The 19446-nt window shown below is 51.4% G+C and overlaps 6 protein-coding genes across 6 annotated transcripts; 1 reads left to right on the plus strand and 5 right to left on the minus strand.

The window, feature by feature from the left end:
* Positions 1 to 2695: 2695 nt before the first annotated feature.
* MRS44_012176 (uncharacterized protein) lies at positions 2696 to 5059 on the minus strand (the record flags this gene model as incomplete). The annotated part of the gene is made up of 3 exons (XM_046270918.2): positions 2696 to 4430; positions 4482 to 4791; positions 4846 to 5059. The coding sequence occupies 3 exons, from the start codon at positions 5057 to 5059 to the stop codon at positions 2696 to 2698; spliced, it is 2259 nt and encodes a 752-aa protein (XP_046133370.2).
* Positions 5060 to 5664: 605 nt separating this feature from the next.
* Positions 5665 to 7283, minus strand: MRS44_012177 (uncharacterized protein; the record flags this gene model as incomplete). The annotated part of the gene is made up of 2 exons (XM_065618710.1): positions 5665 to 6978; positions 7029 to 7283. 2 exons carry the CDS (start codon positions 7281 to 7283, stop codon positions 5665 to 5667), a joined length of 1569 nt encoding a protein of 522 aa, XP_065474782.1.
* Positions 7284 to 7930: 647 nt separating this feature from the next.
* On the minus strand, positions 7931 to 10169 carry MRS44_012178 (uncharacterized protein; the record flags this gene model as incomplete). The annotated part of the gene is made up of 3 exons (XM_046278532.2): positions 7931 to 8383; positions 8436 to 8807; positions 8853 to 10169. The coding sequence occupies 3 exons, from the start codon at positions 10167 to 10169 to the stop codon at positions 7931 to 7933; spliced, it is 2142 nt and encodes a 713-aa protein (XP_046133369.2).
* Positions 10170 to 10694: 525 nt separating this feature from the next.
* On the plus strand, positions 10695 to 13094 carry MRS44_012179 (uncharacterized protein; the record flags this gene model as incomplete). Its single annotated transcript, XM_065618711.1, has 9 exons — positions 10695 to 10832; positions 11199 to 11427; positions 11478 to 11982; positions 12033 to 12154; positions 12205 to 12240; positions 12290 to 12562; positions 12617 to 12651; positions 12699 to 12930; positions 12979 to 13094. 9 exons carry the CDS (start codon positions 10695 to 10697, stop codon positions 13092 to 13094), a joined length of 1686 nt encoding a protein of 561 aa, XP_065474783.1.
* Positions 13095 to 13825: 731 nt separating this feature from the next.
* MRS44_012180 (uncharacterized protein) lies at positions 13826 to 14527 on the minus strand (the record flags this gene model as incomplete). The annotated part of the gene is made up of 1 exon (XM_046276214.2): positions 13826 to 14527. One exon carries the CDS (start codon positions 14525 to 14527, stop codon positions 13826 to 13828), a length of 702 nt encoding a protein of 233 aa, XP_046133367.2.
* A 644-nt stretch (positions 14528 to 15171) lies between these two features.
* MRS44_012181 (uncharacterized protein) lies at positions 15172 to 18346 on the minus strand (the record flags this gene model as incomplete). The annotated part of the gene is made up of 3 exons (XM_065618712.1): positions 15172 to 15689; positions 15740 to 16770; positions 16845 to 18346. The coding sequence occupies 3 exons, from the start codon at positions 18344 to 18346 to the stop codon at positions 15172 to 15174; spliced, it is 3051 nt and encodes a 1016-aa protein (XP_065474784.1).
* Between the last annotated feature and the right edge of the window lie 1100 nt (positions 18347 to 19446).

The raw sequence follows: 19446 nt of genomic DNA on the forward strand, positions 1-19446 counted from the left end.
TCAATCGCTTCTCACGCCGGAGCAGTTGGTATCGGAATTGTGCAGTGGAGTATAGGGTCTCCTCAACTCAAGCAGTCAATATGACAAATCGCTTGGTAGATCCGTAGAGTGAAGAAGACGACATCAATTCCATGTATCATCTAGATTAGTCTTTTAAGAACTTGGGAAAAAATCTCGTCTTTCCCCTTAATATGGATCAAATACCTTTAGGAAGCCAGGGTACGGGACTCAGTCCACAGTTGACAATCATACAACACTATTGGAGTCACATATCAACGACATTTTCTCATAAAGGGTGGAAATGGCGGTGAGATGGAATAAAAAGCTGCTCGTAGAGAAACTCTGGCCTTGGGTAATCCATTCAAGGTAGCACTATAGGGGTTGGATCTCGCTACTTGAGCTTATCAATATGTTGATGAGAATCAAATACTGAAGACCATTCCTCCAGAATATTTCCTCTTTAAACGTTCTTCATAGAAGCAATGTCGCTCATGTGCATCAGTGATGAGCCCCCAGAACTTAGATCACCGTCATGACTAATGATACCGAATCCCGCGTCCGAATGATTCTAGTCCGATGAGTTGTCAACACGAATCCGGGTTCGATTATATATCCATATGGAAATACTACTGTTTACCTAGTTCACACGTTTCGATAGTTGTGATCTCTGCCGCACAAGGTGTGGTGGCCAGTGATGAGCCAGATGGATATGATTGATGTTGATGGAATGACCGATCGATTGTGGTTCTCGACATTGTGTTGAGAAACTGCAGTCTTGAGAAGGTGGAAAGGGATAATTTTCTTATTTCTCGTACGGAGGTTAGAGCAGTTAAATATCCCGTGGGAAGTTTAACCTTTCATGATGATGCAGCTAGGCATGAGTCTTCTACTGCAGGCAGTAGAAGGTTAAAAAAGGCCACTGTGTTAGCATTGGGATATGATGTTATGATGTGTTGATAATGTGTTCTTTGTTATAGTTGAAGCCCGGCCCTTGATGGGTAACTGAGCCAGAAGATCGATGTTGATGGAACGGAGAGAGGACATCAAGCGGTGGAAGAGATCCTATTCATAGTATTCTCTAATATTCTCTCAAGGAATGTAGCAAGGTTCAGGCACAATGGTTCTTTCCAAGCTTGGTCGTGAAACCGACTGGGGATGAGCTGTGGCCGAGAAGGGGATTGTTGAGAGATTAGAGAGATCGTTCCGTGGATTTTAGTAGGAAGGGATCATAGTATGAGAACTATAGAGTTCAATCAGCCAAGTGATGCATTATTAGGATACTCCTTCTCCAACGGCGAGGCGGGATCGTGGACCTCGATCAAGGTGTTCAGATCCTCATTGATACCTGAACTAGCCGCGAGGGGGAACAAATCGACATAGTGTGTAAAATTCGCTGAAATGATTTCGCTGACGCTTGCCATACTATCGATGATAGGGAGATCACATTGGCGAATAGGGGTCAATGCCTCAAGGGCACCCCTAATACTAGGTGGTTTCTATCTCGGACTCTCATGTTGTGCAAAGGAGAGTTAATCTTAGATAATGGCAACATCCATGCTGAGTACTAATGATCTCGAATGATGCGACGAGTAAAAAGTCAGGGGCGACTATTGCGCAAGCTCAAACTCGATTCTGGTGTTCGCCCTCTAAATGGCCTCGATATGAAGAGAGACGTCAACTTCTTGGGTTATAGTCGCGAATATTCTATCGTAAGTTAAAGGAGGCTGGTAGTAGATTTGGGATGCTTATATCGCGCCGAGAGGTTAGATATTCCTTTTCATCCGATCGCGGATGAATTGGACAATCAAGTGTCTAAGGATCAGTTCCTCTTTCTGCGGCGAGTGTAGGGTCGGCCCATGAAACGCAATGGTTGGTGATCTACGTGTTATCACGCGTCAAAAAATGCCTGCGACCTTGTAAGCTTTTCAATCTTCCTGGCCTATAGTCCGTGGCCTTTGTTTCACCCAACTCTATCATGGCAATCGCATCAAGGATTCGCGAGATGAGACTACAGAGACCCTTAGAGCTCGTGGCTGTTGGTGATTGACTCAGACATTGGCAAGCCACGTTCCCTGGTAGTCTCAACAACACGTGTCGTGTTTGTGCAGGGTAATAGGAACGCCAAGTGTAACAATATCCAAACTCCTGGATCCAGCCCGAGACTAGATGGCGGAGGCTGCGGTGTTATGCAAATATTGTGTTGAAAACCGTGTCTTCTATTTCCGTGACCAGCTCTTCTTGAGAGGATAGCTCACTGAATCAGCAACGAGGGGCGGTTGTTGACACGTAAGGCTCAAAAAGGATCCTGTTAGTTAATGTGAATAAAGAGTCGAGCATGTATCCGGGAAGGAGAATGTATGGAGGTTTGGATTCTTTTATAATTGTAGCTAGATGGCATCATTCAATCGCGCTATGACGGGACTGACACACTAAAATGATACCATCAACAGGTCAAAAGATGCCACCAAAGGTGCCAGTCTACGCATAGAATGCCAAGCATGCCACTATTGATCAGAGAATTCTCTGATAGGAATAAAGCCAGGGGCATCGCTTGGATGAATGGTGAGACAGATTATTCAGGACTTTGCCTGGGCAGATGTTGGGCAAAAAGAAAACATCATGATCCACTATGCTTAGCACAATCTCGTGTATTTATACTGCCAGAACCACCTATGTACGAGCCATTTCATCTTCTTTAAAGTGTCACGGTGACATTAACCCCCTTGAGATCCTCAACCCTAGAGCTTGAACCAGCCCAAAAGTTGTAGAGACCCTCCCGAACCACGAGCTTGGCATTAACATAGTATCCCAGCTCCTTGTTAGGAATTGAAAACTCGACGTCCTTGCTTTCGCCAGCTTGCAGGCCCACCTTGTCGAACCTTACGAGTCGTCTCACGGGGAACTCGAGGCCTACGGAGGTGTTGGGTCGGTGATATACCTGGACAACCTCCTTTCCGGCTACCTTGCCTGTGTTCTTCACGGTAACGCGGATGTGTACCTCTCCCTTCTTGTACTCGGCCGTAGGAGTCGAAATATCAAAGGTTGTGTAGCTGAGACCAAAGCCAAATGGCATGGGAGAGGCCTTTTGCAACACAGGCCACTGGTACGCCGAGTGAAAACCCAATCGATCCTGGCTACCACCTGCATCATCCGAGGGGAGGTAATCGTAAAAGGCGGGCACAGCACCATCGAGCTGCGGCATGCTGACGGTGAGCTTTCCGCTGGGGTTGACCTTGCCGGTGATGACCTCGACGAGGGCAGAGTTTGAGAACTCGCCGCCGAGGAGAGAGTGGATAATCGCGTTGGAGCGGAGGGTCGAGTTGTTCAGGACAAAGGGCTGGCCGCCGGTGAGGATCAAGACTGTGGGCACCTCGGCATCAAGCACGGCGTCGAGGAGCTGCTGCTGAAGACCGGGAAGACCAAGGTCAGCATGAGCAAAGAACTCGCCGTCGGTTCGCTTCTTGAAGAGAGGGTCCTCCATCGGTGCCGAGAGAGATCCAAGCATGAGGACAGCAAAGCCAGCTTCCTTGGCAGCAGTAACAGCATCGGCGATGCCACTATCATCAGCAGTGTCGAGGAGATCCACAGCGGGAACAAACTTGACATTCTTCTCGCCGAGGGCCGTCTTCAAACTAGCATGAAGAGACTTGCCCCATTTGGGGTTCGATGCGTTGATGGCGGCATACGAACCGAAGTTGAGGAGTTCACCAAAGGGACCGAGCAGAGCCACCTTCTTGGGAGTCTGTGGGAGGATGCCGTCGTTCTTGAGAAGAACGATGCCCTCTCTGCATGCTTCGCGTGCAAGTTCCAAGTGGGCCGACTGCCGAAGAGTCTTGTTTGCGGTTTCAACATCTGGGAGGTCGTTATCAAAGAGACCAGTTGCGAACTTGATGGTGAGGAGGTTGAGGGCAGCTTCGTCGATGAGCTTGGCGATCTGCTTGTCCTTGGTGCTGTTGATGAGATTGGGGAACACAGCCGGGTTTCCAGGGCTCAATTCCATCTGCAGACCAGCCTTCAAAGCCTGAAGTCCTGCATCAGCATATGAGGTGGCAACCCGAGATTGTGTGTACATGTTGGAGATGGAGCCAGCGTCAGACATGACAACTCCATGGAAACCAAGCTTGCCGCGGAGAATGTCCTGGATCATGTACTCGTTCATAGACATGGGGATGAGATCGACAGAAGCGTATGAGACCATTAGCGCGGCAGGGTCTGCTTCCAAGGCGCGGATATAAGGACGCAGCTGATCGTTGAAGAGGTGGTTGATGCCGCCATACTGACTGGCGGTGTTTACACCACCGCGAGACTCGCCGTAGACAAAGTGCTTGATGGTGCAGGCCACCTTGATGTTTCCATCTTTGTCCTTGTCTTGCATGATCTGGACATATGCGTGGCCAAACTCGCCAGTCAAGTACGAGTCTTCTCCATAACTGTGGATGTGATATTAGCTATGACTTCAAGTACAGTGGATTAGTACTTACAGTTCGCCGATACGACCATAACGGGGCTCCCAGGCAATATCCAAAGGAGGAGACAAGACCCAGTTGACTCCGATGGACAGCTGCTCTTCGCGAATAGCCGCTGTAATGTTCTTGAATAGAGGAAAGTTGAAGGTCGAGGACATGGCTAGGTTGCTGGGGAAGACAGTGCCGCCAGAGATGAACAAACCATTCACTGAATCCGTAACAGTGATAAATGGGATATGCAGACGACTGTTCTTGATCTCCCTCTCACGGACTTCATTGACAAGAGGGAGAGCATCCAAGATCCAGTTGAACATGGGACCAAAGCCTACACAACAGTGTCAACAATCCATCATATCCTCAGTCAAACCAGAGAACTTACCAATAGTTCCATGCTGAAGAGGATACCTCTTCTCAAAATTCTCCTCATCAACCTCTGGGCCAAGCTTCAACAACCGTCGAATACTCCCCATCTGGGCAATCTTTTCCTCCCAAGTCATCTTCTTGAGAAGGGCCTTGGCCCTGTCTCTAGGAGAGCTCTTGGACTCGGCAAGGCCTAGGCCCGCCAGCGCCGTGAGGACGTACTGAAACTTCATGACAAGATGCGTTTTCAGCCTGCACTGAGAGATCCACACTGGGTTGTGGCTTCAAGCCGTGACGGGGTTTTAAATCTCTCTTATACTAATTCCCAGAAATTAAGATACTATACGTAATTCGACTACATTGAACCATCGCCCTGGACTATGATGGCATGACAAGGTTTCGTTTCGCCGCTGGTCATAGTGTCGGTTGTCGCTAAGCGGTGACATAGCTCAAACTCCGCATGCCGAGTTGTCTGCCGGCCGAGTCTTGGCACCGAGACTACGAGGGGATTCGCATGTCGGGGCTTCGGTCGGTGGGTTGTGCGATTGGCTGTACCGGGGGAGGCTAGTCGGGCTGTCAATCCTTGAACTCCGGGGGATGCGGAGAAGCTTGTATTAAGCGAGTTGGGATTATCTTTCTGGTTGTGAGGAGTATTCTTGGCGAATGCTGGGGAAGTTGGGGATATTGGTATGGGAGATTGGAGAGATGAATGTCTCATGGGATGTCATGACACCGTAGAGGGCCCCACAAGGGAACGAGCTAACAAGATATGGCTGATAATCAAGCCTATTCATGAATCAAACTGTTCATCTAAGTCATCTACTCTTCGTTGGCACGTCTATGATCTAGGATGCACCGGCTCATCTCCAATTTCCACCATCTTCTTCTCCAGCAAGGCCGTCATGTGCTTAACCACGCCCTTGTACTCATCCTCATGATACACGTTAAACAGCTCCAGAGGGTCCTTTTCACAGTCAAACAGCTCCCACTCCTTGTACTCCTCATCTCCCGGTCGAGCACCCTTGATGCCAAGAGCCTCGTTGTACCAGTAAATTAGCTTATATCGCTGGTCGCGGATGCCGTAGTGTGCGTAGGCGTTGTGGATGATGTCGTTGTGCATCCAGTATCGGTGGTACGCAGCTTGGGGCCAGTCCGTGGGTGTCTTTCCCTGTAGCAGGGCTCTGAATGACTTGCCTTGCATGTATGAGGGAACTGGCAGGTTGGCAAAGTCAAGCCATGTAGTAGCAAAGTCTACGTTGCAGATAATGTCGTTACAGACGGATCCAGCAGCGATTTCTTGGGGATATCGGATCAGGAAAGGCATCTGGAACGACTCTTCATACATGAAGCGCTTGTCAAACCAGCCATGCTCACCAAGGAAGAAACCTTGGTCAGAGGTGTAAATGACTATGGTGTTCTTTGCAAGCTCCGGCTCGTCCTTGTCCATGTAGTCCAGCAGCTGTCCGACACTATCGTCGATAGACTGGATAGTGCGAAGGTATCGTTGCATGTAACGCTGGAACTTGAACTCTGCAAGCTCCCCGGCACTCTTGAAGCGAAAGACGGTGCCGTCTTCCTTGTCGATGAGCTTGAGAGCCTTGAGGTCCTCTTCGCTAGTTGGTGCGGGAATCTTTCTCTCGCTCGCTCCCTTTTCTTGTTGGACTCGTTCTCCCACGCGTCTTCCGCCATCGGGCTGCACGAGTCCAAGATCCTGGTATGTGAGATCTTCAGCCACACGCATCTTGGCAATCTTTGCCGCGCGAGCACGATTCTTGTAGTCATCGGTAAAAGTGTCGGGAAGTCGGACTGGGTCCTTGTATAGGTGCTTGTGCTTATCATCACACTCCCACGATCGATGAGGCGCCTTGTGATGGCACATGAGAAAGAATGGCTGATTCTTGTCCCTTGACTTAATAAAGTCCAGAGACTTGTCGGTGATGATGTCGGTCACGTAGCCGGGGTTGACGTGAACACCGTCGGACTCGATGAACTCGGGGTCCCAGTACTCGCCCTGGCCTGGCAGGACGGACCAGTAGTCGAAGCCGGTGGGTTGGTTGTCGACTTCTTCTCCCATGTGCCACTTTCCAACCATGCCGGTCTGGTAACCGCCCGTTCGAAGGTGCTTGGCGACATTGGGGAGATGTTTGTTGATCTGCTGGAGCGTTAGAATGCCAATAGCTTCATTCAGTAGAGGAAATTTACGTGGTCATCCAGCGTCATAACGCCATTGACGTGGTTATAAGTACCACAAAGAATAGCAGCTCGGCTAGGAGTGCAGATACTGTTGGTCACATAACAGTGATTAAACAGCATGCCCTCCTTGGCAAGACGGTCGATGTTGGGCGTGTTGTTGATTCCAGCTCCATAACAGCTGATGGACTTAGAAGCATGGTCATCAGCCATAATGAAGATGACGTTTGGACGGCCATTGCCGCTGCTTGCTGAGTCTGTCGCCATTGTTTGCTCTCGATTCATTGACAATGACACAAATCAAGATCGAAATTGGGTCAATGGAAAGCACGCAAGACGAGAAAAAAGTGACACAATGGAAAGAAAAATAATCCTAGAATAAAGCTCGCGTGCGATCCTCTTCCTCTCATGACATTCACACATCATCCCCCGACGCCCGAGTTTCAGGGTCCTGGACCGGAGCGGAGCCTCGGAGCCGTCGGGCCCCCACTTGCCGGCATCGCGGTGCTCGGCTCGGGACAGCTGCCATTGGCTAACGTACGGTGCGCCATCATGACTTTTGAGATTGAATCTGGACGTTGGCCGAGACCTTGATCCATGATGGGCGGAATATGGGGTGCGTTTTGGCGAGCAAACTCTGTTATCCACGTGGGCAGATGAGTTTGGGCCAGCCGGGGGAAACCGCTGGGGAAATTGGCTCAAAGATGCTATTGAACATACGAGTTTAACAGTTGGTGAACCGTCTAGGCAGCACCTGTTGTGAATGAGTGGGTGAAGTAGCTCTTAGACACTGGGAGATGGTGGGTGCTGGTTTGTGGAGGTTCCAGCCTTTGGGGCTACCACGGAAAAGGAGGAAATAGAGGTAACGAGAGTAGAGTAGAATCACGCCTTGGTATCATTAAATCTCGCCATCGCTAGTACATGTACTGTTCATCAAAATCGGCCAAGTACCCATTCAAATCCTGAGTCCCAGCCGTATTACACGCCCACGCGTTCAAATCCAGACCGACACCGCCATAAGGCAGACCGAATAGGAGATTAGGGTCCGTGATTGGATCTGCCAAAGGATAACCCGTTTCCCTCGTATTACAATCTGTAGATGGCTCCGCGACCGGTTGCTCGTCTTCTGTGGATGCTGTGAAGCTCAAAGCTGGTTCCGAGGGAGGCTCGGGGGCTGCGTCGCGGCTGTCATCGACAAAATCGGATTGTCGAAGGAGACTATGGATGGCGAGGCGTTGTCGAATGTAGGCGTCTCTGGATAGCTTGGGTGGTGGCTGTGGTGCTGGATCTGATGTTGATAGGGCTTGGTGATCTGAAGATTCTAGCCACGACTTGTGTTGCTGAATGACTCGCTCAAGTTCTTGTCGCTGTCACCGAGTTAGCGTCTGTCAATCTTGGAATGGAGTAAGGGATGCTTACCATGGGCTTGAGTTGTGCCGAAAAGTCAAAGTACCGTGTAATAACATCCAAACACAGCTGCGCTTTGTTGATAGCCATCTGCATCGGAAGTCCAGTATTATCCTTGCCAGTATACGTCCCAAACAATATGAGGCGAGCACCGTGATATGCGCAGACGGCAGCATCAAACTCCAGCATGTCCCTCTCATCCTTGTGCTGCACAAAGTCGGACAAGACCTTGACGATCTGCTCGGCGTGGGCCAGGCACTTGTCCTTCATCAGCGCCCTTTCGGGGGCAGACATTCCCTCGACGGCTGCGTGTGGTGTTGCCTCGGGGTATCCGGTGAGGAAGATACGGTAGAGGTCGCAGTGACATTGGTGCCAGCTCATGTGCTAGACGTGTTAGTCAGAGCTCTAAGAAGCAGTTCTGAGACCTACCATGATGGCATATTGGGGCGGTCGGTGTAGTTCTTCAGGATTTGTAGGCGGGTACTGATCGCTAGGGGCCAGCTTTGTACGGAGACGAAGGAGATCGTTCTGGAACCTCTCCATAGATGAAAACAGCTCCGACAGATTGACCTCTTTTAGAAAGACTCGGCGGTTGAGTCTCATGATAGCTCGACGGATGAATGCAAGTCGAACAAACGCCGCCCGAGAGCCCAACACTTCTGGCTCAAGACCCTTTCCTGGTTGCAGATATCCCGTGCTGACATGACGCTCTTGGTGAAAGTCGACGTCTTCGCAAGGGAGCTGGAGATGGATCGTGTCGGGGTCAAAGAGTTCAAACTCCTTGAGGCCAACGCAGAAGCTATCCTCCAGCAGGTACAGCGACCAAAACGTCCTCCTCCTCACTTCTTGTGCCACAGGCCCTAACCTCGAGTGCTCATAGTTGAGTCGTAGAGCCACTGCCCACCTACCAGCGAGACCAGCCATGATGAAAGCCCTAGGAAACTGTCCAACTCCTGCACGATAGCGAATGAGAAGAAGTGACGCTTGAAGCTGAAAGATGGACGGCTGTTCGAGACGGTCGAGCATGAGTCGTTCGCCTTCTTGAGCCCAGGCGTCGCGCTCCTGGTTATGCTTGTCGAAATACATGGCCGTGATGGCACACAGGGCCAACTTGAGGGCTCGGTCGATGGTCTTGTCGCGACATCTCTGAATAACGGTGGCTTTGTGGAGGAAGCTGTACGAGGCAAGGGGATACAGACGGTCGAAGTACTGATTGACCAAGCCTGTGACTAACTCATCTGAAGGTGAAGAATCTGTAGGTGGATTGACTGGGGGAACATCTTCAGCAGGTCCTGGACTTTCGTGTTGTGAACTCGAAGCAATAGACTGCTGAGGATCCGGCGAGACGGCACGCTGAGAGCTTGAACCGGCCTCATCTCTCGAAGACGACGCACCCTCAGTCGGACCCCTCGAAGGACCAGGCTTAGAGTTTGAATAAGTGCACTGCTTGTTCCTCCTCTGACAGTTTGAACATCTAGGAGTATCCCCCGAGCACCGGACCTTCATAGCCCGACACTCGAGGCAGGCCCTCGTACCGCGACACTTTGGCGGCAGCCGAGGCGCATACTGCCCGTGAGACCCATCCTGCTCAAAGGAGCACTGGAAACTCAGGCGCTCGCAGGTGCGACACCGTGGCACGGTTCCATCGCATCGGACCTCCGGGGAGTCAGCACCGGCCGAGACCCGGGGGGTGGTGGGTGTGTAACTCACCTTGCGGACCCGGCATTGGACGCAGGCAGCTTTCATGGCGACCCCATAAGATAAGAAAGATGTTTGTCAACAAGTTCGGGCCTCGGAGGTCTGACGAGGTTTTGAACGATCCGGGGAAAGCTGAAGGATCCGGTCGGCATTCGGGCAGGGGATTTGACTGTCGGATATATGCGAGCCAAGCTGGGAGGATGAAGGAGAAGAGAAAGAACCCTGTTCCCGTTTGGTGAGAGGATACCTCAATCTGGGGTAGTGTCTGCCGCTACGGCTGTCACGCGGGCCAACGACTCATGTAACGGTGCGTTAAAGGCAGGCCAGGTTATACAGACTCTTTTACTCTCCTTTTCTTCCTTCTCAAGAACAATGTTGAAGGAGGTAAAAACTGCATCTCTCTCATCATTACTGTCAAAAGGGCGCAAAACCACCATTCTCTTCTCATCCCCCCAAGCACGCCATACTCTCGACAACTTCGTCCAATGAATCTGGATGCTACTCCCCGTTAGCCCTGCTCTCTTCCGCTGACGACACCAGGGCCTGCGATGGCGTGCGGGGTCTCCGCAAATCATGCAGCTCCGTGCCCAATCAGCTCCGGGCCCGACCGAGATCCCCCGGGCGACCCGCTTTTCCGTTGGCCAAGTCCCCGAACCCTCCGGGCTATTGCCAGCAACTCCCCGAAGCCCCCTTGGCGGCTTGGTTTTTGGAGTAGGTGCAGGTCGGCTGCAGTTGTGAAGAAAAGAATTGTAAGAAAATACCAGGATGGTTAAGTTGCAATAGCAAAAAAAAAACTGCATGCACTATAGACACTACCAGGAATATATTGGGACTCCATTGGGCAACCGGACGACTCATGCTAGTTGCGGTCTAGCCAAACTCCACGGATCGATGCTTCTCCTAGCAGGTTTCCGCTAGTTGCGTCGATGGACCCTCTAACAGGAATCCTCCCTGACCGAGCTCCGACCTTGGATCCCTTACTCACACCACCCTGTCGGGTCCCTATGGCCCATCACTACGAAAAACAATATCTTATAAAGCAATCAGATGGACGTCACATTCTAAATCCACATCCAGCTTCAAACCACTTCGAGCATTGGCAAATCTGCTGCAATGTCGCGTCTCGGCACTTTTCGTGCCTCGTACCTCGTAGCCTTGTGCTGCGTAGGATCTTTCCTCTTTGCCTATGACACTGGCATCGTCGGAGGCGTCTTATCCCTCGAGAGTTTCCAGCGTGATATGGGAATGACGCCTGGGAGCAAGTCGACAGTCAGTTCCAACTCGGCCAGTCTCTTGCAAGCCGGAGGTGAGCATCTTGATATTCCACAGTTACCCCTAGGTGCTGACAGAAACCAGCATTTTTCGCCTGCTTCTTCGTCTGGCCCTTTACCGCACGATACGGTCGACGATGGTCCATTGTTCTAGCCTCGTGTGTGTTCAACATTGGCGCGATCCTTCAGCTCTTCTACCCAAACAACTCGGTCGCGACGTGGTACGCCGGACGCGTCATCTCGGGCCTCGGCGTGGGCATCGCGACCGTCATCATCCCCATGTTCAGCGCCGAGATGGCACCCAAGGCTATCCGCGGCCAGCTGGGCAGCATGTTCCAGTTCTTCTTCACCCTCGGCGTCTTTACGAGCTACTGGATCGACTACGCTGTTGCCGAGCACATGCCTTCTACTACAGCGCAGTGGCGGGTTCCTGTTGGACTGCAGCTTGTTCCTGGTGGTATTCTCGGCATGGGCATGTTGCTTACAAAGGAGAGTTGCCGTTGGTTGGCCAAGGTTGGGAGGCACGAGGAGGCTTTGGAGTCGTTGGTGTGGGTTCGTGGTGGTGAATTGACCCCTGAGGTTCAGTCAGAGTAAGTGGCCAGGGATTTGGTTTTTGAATCATCTAACGGACTTTGCACAGGATGGACGAGATTCTAGCCGGTATTGCCGAAGAAGAGCGCATCACTGAGGGTCTTACATGGAAGGAATTCCTTCTTCCTGCCAACCGCTGGCGCATGTTTATCGTCATCACTCTCCAGATTGGTACGTATCAAGTCTAATTTTGAATGGCCTCAGCTAATATCAGTTCTCAGGTGTCCAACTTACCGGAAACACATCCCTCGCCTACTGTAAGTCGAATCAAATACCCAACAAGCTACAATATTCTAACAACTCCAGTCTCTCCTCAAATCTTCAACGCCGTCGGAGCTGGTTCAAACGCCTTCCTCTTCAGCGGCTTCTTCGGCCTCGTCAAGGTCGTGGCCTGCTTGTTCTTCCTTCTCTTCCTCGTTGAGCGCATCGGCCGCAGGGGCTCTCTTATCCTCGGCGCCTTTATGATGGGTGTTTACATGTTGATCGTTGCGGTCATCACTGCTACTCATCCACCGGTTGCAGGCGGCGGCATGACGTCTGCTTCTGTTGCCTCGTTGACCATGATTTATCTCGAAGCCAGTGAGTTTGAACTTGATTATTCAAAGACTAATTGGACGCTAATTGGGTTGATAGTGACGTACAACATCTCTTGGGGTCCCGTTCCTTGGGTGAGTAAACTATGATTTCAACTTCTAGCATAACTAACATTTCCCAGCTCTACATGTCCGAGATCTTCCCCACACGCATCCGAGAAGGAGGAATCGCCGTCGGAACAGCAACTCAGTGGCTTTGGAACTTTGCTTTCAGCCAAATCACGCCCCATGCCGTTGAGAATCTCGGCTGGAAGACTTTCTTGATGTTTTGCATCTTCAACTTTGCCCTCGTCGTCTACGCGTGGTTCATTATTAAAGAGACAAAGGGTCGATCTCTGGAGGAGATGGAGCTCAGTAAGTTTAACAATCTGATTAAAAACGCTCGCTAACTTGTGTCTTTAGTCTTTAACGCCAAGCATACTCGAATCGACATCGAAAGATCCTCTAAAGATGCCTCTGGCAGTCCCAAGGCCAGCCTACAGATCGATAACAACAGCGTTGAGGGCACCAAGAACTGAGTTCCTATAGAACTAGCTCTTTGATGTTGATTGTAGGGGGCATAATATCAATCCGAGCCTCTTGGCCAATTTTGAATTCTCCACGGCAGTTCCTTGGATTTGGTCAGATATGGCAACCTGTGGATCTCTCAGTTTAGCAATTACCCATAATCCGAGCTAGTATGTTAATACATGAACAGGGTCAAGTCTTGACTTGCTTCTGGCTCCTTGTCTATCTAGAAATTTGGGTATGAGCCACAATCTCATGGAAGAGTATATCTCTATACTAGATCTGGTTTGATCACAAGTATTTACTGCAGAAGACGATGCTTCCACGTCTTTCTTTTGTCTCTTGGTATTCCCAAGTTTACTGGAATGAAGACGGCATATAGGTGTGCTACTCTTGAACCATTCGCCAAACAACACTTCTAAGATGGCCATCTCGCACCAAGAGAATATCTAGTCTTTGGATGATCGATATTCATGCTCCGATGGCTCGAGCGCATCTCGCCTCAAGTATCATCCCCGACGATCCGAGCCGGTATGTAGCTATCCCAAAGTCACGACCGATTTGATGAGATGTAGCCACCAATCCCGATGTTTCTCTCGGAGGAAATCAGCAGAAGTCTATATCAACACTGTATTGTTCATTTCTCCTTGCGCGCGAATTCCAGCCGACAGACCTTTATATCTACTTGTTGTTGATCTTGCGCCTCTAACATCTGCTCTACTCTATCTAACATCTTGTATAATCACCACTCAACCCCCATGGCCCAGTCTGCAGCTGCTATTGCATGAATCTGCGCTGTATCAAACACGGGCAACTCACTTCCAGCCTCATCCACCAACAGTCCGATCTCGGTACATCCAAGAATAAGACACTCTGCGCCAGCCTCTTTCAGGTCTCTAATAATCTCATGGTACTTTTCCCGTGAGTCGCTGTTGATGATGCCGCTGCAGAGCTCGGAGTAAATGATGGAATGCACCGTCTCCTTGCCCTCCTCGTTGGGTACAATAACGCTCAAGCCAAACTTTTCTTCGAGGCGAGACTTGTAAAAGTCCTTTTCCATGGTGAATCGAGTTCCGAGCAGTCCGACAGACTTAAAGCCCGCCGTGAGAATACGGTCGGCGGTGGGATCGACGATGTGGATAAGAGGCAGCTGCGATGCCTTTTCGATGCCGTTAGACACAAAGTGCATGGTGTTTGTGCAGAGCACGATAGCGTCTGCTCCGGCGAGCTTGAGCCTCGAGGCGGCATCATCGAGTAAAGCGCCAGCCTCGTTCCATTTCCCAGCGTGTTGAAGTTTCTCAATCTCGGCAAAGTCGAACGAAAAGACGATACATCTCGCCGAGTGGAGACTGCCCTGAACTTCTCGTACGCGGCGGTTGATCTCTTGGTAATAGGTGGTCGTAGACTCCCAGCTCATGCCGCCAAGGAGGCCTAGAGTCTTCATGGTGAGGTGTTGTTTTGGTGATGTTGTGGTTGACGTGGATGAAGGAGTCAGTCAGGTCGGCGATGCCCCGCTTTCGGTGTCTGCCTCAGCACTAGTCATCATGATCATGCGAGACTGTCTGAGCTTTGGTCTGCCCAGACGGGATCAGTTAATAAGTTCAAGGGTGAATAGTTTGACTAAGGTGCCTTCAAATAGCGCTTGACCAGTATTTTGAGTGCAAGTTAAACCAAGAGCATAGTCAAGGGGCCTCGGACAATACTAGGGACGCTTGGTGACATGCAAGGAGTACCCAAGCAAGAGATGACTTGCAGAGTGAGACGAAATGCGACCTGTACCCCGAATACAAGAATGAGACACCTAGTTCAGCCTCTTTAAGGGATATACCTTCAAATTTTATGCTTAATTATGCCCTCAGCCATAGACGAGCTTAATCTAGACAGGCGCTTGCAAGGGATGCTCCAAGAGTGAAGTGAAGGAATATGTCATTCAGAACTCAAGACACGATAGACTCGTCCACATTCTAAGAGATACCCCGTAATCGAATTGATCTTGTTTACCCAATATCCAATGTAAATGCCTTTAATATTATCCAAGCGCCCCAGAATATGCAAATCCCAAACCCATCTCATGAAATCATGTCTCATTCACCTATACCCCATCTCATGCTCAATAGCAAGCCGTCTTCCATGCCCCGTCTGCACATATCCATAACTCCATCGTCCCCCAAGACCTTGAATCTTGTTCTTGCGGTCCTTGGCATTCATACCCGCTACACCCTCTACACCCGCGACCCACGGGGCTTCGGCAACGTAATACATGGCGCCGACGAGACTGCGTGGATCAACAGGGAGATCAGGCCATTTGACGAACAAACTTCCGAATAGACCGATGACCATGAATACCAAAAGTCCAGCGCTGAGTCGTGAGCACACTTGGTGGGCTAGCCGCGTCTGGGTGAGGTTATAAGGAACGTTGGCGAACAGGATCGGGAGGAACTGAGCCATGAGGGACGCAACGGCCGTGAGGAAGAGAAGAAGATCACCCGCTCGGAGCGCAACGAAGAGACCCGAGAAGGCGTTTGTCGGCGGCGTCATAAGGACGGACCGTGTGGGAGATTGACTCTTGTCTGCCATTCTTCGGAAAGGCGTGATGGCCGCAACACCTGCAAGAGTTAGCATTAATTAGGGTTATACAGGATGGTGAGTGACTTACTGGTAAAGAGCATGTCCCATAGCCAGATGATGGCAACACCGATGGCAGAGCAAATGAAGCGGACACCAAACTGAGAACTCTCCATAGCGTTCTTAAGCCCCTTGGGCAGGTGACCAAACGTGTCGGTGAAGTGGTAATAACAGATAAAGCCGAGCAAGCAGAGCAGAAACACTCCAAACAGGAACCGGTACCAAAAGGTCAGGGCCGCAAACGTCTGAGGAGCCCGGTGAGACTGTGCACGCGGTCCGCCCTCGTCAAAGGGCGTGGTGCCGTAGGCTTCTGCGCCGTGGTTATGGCCATGGTGGAGCACGACACCGTACTCGTCTCTGCCTTCGTAGTTTCGGAACGTCCCCATCTTGAACCTCTTGTCCACCACAGCATCTTTGAGAGCTCGGTAGTCGTGGAGCGGTAGAGCGCGAAGGTCTGGGTTCCTCGCCATGAGAGCGGCCGCGTTGGCCGAACACAATGGGTTCGCTGCTACACCTGTGCTCCAACGACGACTAATGACAATGATGGTGGCGATGAGAAGGGCTCCGATTGCGATCAGTAGAGCGAGCAGGCCGTATGCCGATGTTTCCGATATACCGAGTTCTACGGCACAGCCGCCAATGGCTCCTTTACGACAACGACCGTGGATCTTGAGACCAATGGCTTCACTAGCCAGCGGAGCAAACAGGCTCGACCCCCAAGCTGCGAGTGCCGTGATGAACGGTAGAGGCTGACTGTTTGCGAGCAACTTGAAGGGGATGGTGATACTGTCGATACCATCGAAGCGAAGCGTTAGGGCGTCCTTGCCGAGAGCACCCTCAGGTCGTGAGAGAGCTGCAAAAGGCTGAAACTGCGTGGCAGCTTGGTGAATCGCACGAAGCGTCATGGCAAGCAACACGGCGATGATGGGCGGGAGGAACGCTCCGATAAAGTATCCCGCACCCGTAAGCGTGTACTCCGTAACCTCCATGACAATCTTGAAGTCTCCAGTAGGAGTCGAAACATCAGTGACGACAACTCGGGTAGGACCAACGCTCGTAACCCTCGTTGTAGGCAGTGGCGTAGACAGAATAGTGACAACCTGTCCGTCCGCTTGCGTTTGAAGAATCGTCTCTACCGGGGTGTCTCGGTAATGGTCATGACAGTAGCAGGGCGTTCGCTAGTCTTGACCTGAGTAACAGCCTTCTCAATAGGCTTCCCATCATCATCGACATAAAACACAGAAGTAAGCCTCGTAGTACCCGTCTCGACGTACGTAACAGGGGGACCGAAGCTAGTCTGCGTGGTAGCCAACGTCGTGACATAGGTACTCGGCATGTACGTGATCTGCGTCGTCTCCCTCGCGGGCTGGATCTCGGTGGTGTACTTGGGGGCGAATCCTTGCGGCTCGTCTTCTTCCGGTTGGAGCGCATATGTGCTGGTGAAGCCTGCGACCGTGTAGACCATTGTCGAGGCTACTTTCTCTACTTTGGTGACGACGGCGTCGGTGGAGAAAGCTGTCACTGCCGAGGACGAGACGATTGTTGAGGTGTATTTCGCTTCGACGAGGGCAGTAACCAGTCTAGGCTCGTCATCATCTGTTTCAGTGGCAGTGGGCGATGTCTTGCTGTCATCGTCGTCGTCAGTTTCTGTTGGTGATGGCGATGTCTTGTCTTTGTCGTCTGTGACCGTAGTGGATGGCTTATTCTTTGCCTTGTTGTCGGTGGGAGTCGGCGAAGAAATAATATCGTCGTCTGTCGGTGTTGCTGATGAATCACTCTCATCATCCTCAGTTGGGGATGGAGAAGACTTGTTCTTATCCTCTGTAGGACTAGGCGAAGACTCGTTACTGTCATCTTCCGTCGGGGACGGGGAAGATTTGTTATCGTCCTGTGTAGGCGAAGGCTCCGTCTTGTCCTCAGTGGGTGCCTCTTCGGTAGGTGCCTCTTCGGTAGGCGCCTCCACTGTCAGCTGAGTAGGAGATGGCTTGACCTCAACCTCCGTCACGGCATCTGCTGGCTCCTGACTTGGCTCCGCCGCGGGCTCATTCGCAGCTTGTGTTGGCCCAGTCTCAACCGACACAACAGCCGGCTCGCTTGCAGTGTCCTGTCTCTCCACAATACCAAGCTCCCTCTTGAGAAGTTCAACATCCCGTGTCTCAAACCTCAATACCGTCCTCTTCATAAATCCAAGGCTTCCTTGCAAGCCAAACGATCGCGACTCGAGCTTGTACGTCGAGTCCGAGTTCTTGAGTTCGTGGAGCGCATAGCCCATGGCACCCAGGATAGCCACGATAGCCACGATGATGAGGCCGATAAACTGCCATCTCAGAGCAATAGGTCGATAGTCGGACTTGGGCAGCTCCGAGCTGGGATCCTCCGACTTGAGCGGTGGCGGCGAGTCACTTCGGTCTTCTTCGATGGGCCACACGTTCTGAGGGACGGCCTTGTACTCTCGAGGAGCTGTCGGTGACCAGGCGTGCTGTACTGGATGTGGCTGGTGTAGGTTGTCATTGTCGAGAGGCGTCTCGAGCGGCGAGGGCAGATCCCTCTGTTCATTCTGTTCATTCTGTGCAACCGGCTCGTACTCACGAGGACTGGGCTGCGACCAGGTATTCTCGGGATACGGCGGTTGATGCATCTTGACGTAAACAATCCAATACAAACATCACACAAGACGACAACACCCAAAGAACGGGAGGCCGGTCCCTTTATTGAGAGACCGGCCCAACCTTACAGACTATTTTCCCGCCTGCAACCCACCAAGGCATCCTTGCATCCATCCTTCCCATGCAAGCCCCCGTGAGACAGCCTAGACCCCCAGGCCTCCCAGCTGTGGCGTCCAATATCCGTTCCCCTCGGCATGCAGGACAGCCGGGGTTTCTCTGGAGGCTTGGTTTAGCGAACCATCCTAGACCTCTATTGGACAAGACCCGAGGGAGGAATGGTGTAAGGCTGAGGCTGAATCTTCTGCCAAGCCTGTTAGCGCAAGCCAAGTTGTCGGGGCTGAGCTTTGGCCCAACAGTTAAACTGTGCTCGCTTGAGGTCTAGACTCTGGTAGCTGGTAGTGCCCAACGGCTCAGCTGCCTCTGTTTTTCTCAGTTCTCCCCTCTTGTTGTCTCTGCAAACATTGAAAAGGCAAGTTGACTTTTCGAGACCGTGAAAAAGGGATTTGCCAGGGATGTCGGAAAATAGTAAGCGGCAACCATGATAGTGCTTACTCTCCCCAGTGAAATATGGGGGCCTCGCAACAGCAAAGAGGCTCAAGACCGTGAAATGTAACCCCCTGCAACTCAATTTTAGCATCCTTTAGCAAGGGTTGAGGATGCGAAAAACAGGGATGCGTCTCCTGCAACTGCAGCCTGATCAAATCAACTGTCAGTGCCATGCAGAGGGTGGCTATGTTAAAAACAAGGCCCTGTCGGTTACATGCATCTCTGCCGCCTGCTGGCAACTGGAGCCTTCCAGCAGGGCTTAGCTTTGGGCAAGTGAGTTCCCAACCTCTGAGTTTGTGCCGTGTCCGTTGGCCGAGCCGTCTGCAGGGATACTTCACAAGCCACCATCAGCGGGCTCCATGCCCGACACAGCACGTCTCAAGGTAAACAAGCATTCCTATCAAATGTCTTGCAGGATGAATAAGACCACTCTTTCCACAGTAATCCAAGAAGACGGCCCGTCTCTATCTTTGGATCCTGACAAACCACCGACAAACCCCCCGAATAATACGGAAATAGCCGCCCA

The sequence above is a fragment of the Fusarium solani genome (assembly GCF_023522795.1).
Source record: "Fusarium solani strain SB1 chromosome Unknown bctg00000008, whole genome shotgun sequence".
NCBI classification, from domain to species: domain Eukaryota; kingdom Fungi; phylum Ascomycota; class Sordariomycetes; order Hypocreales; family Nectriaceae; genus Fusarium; species Fusarium solani.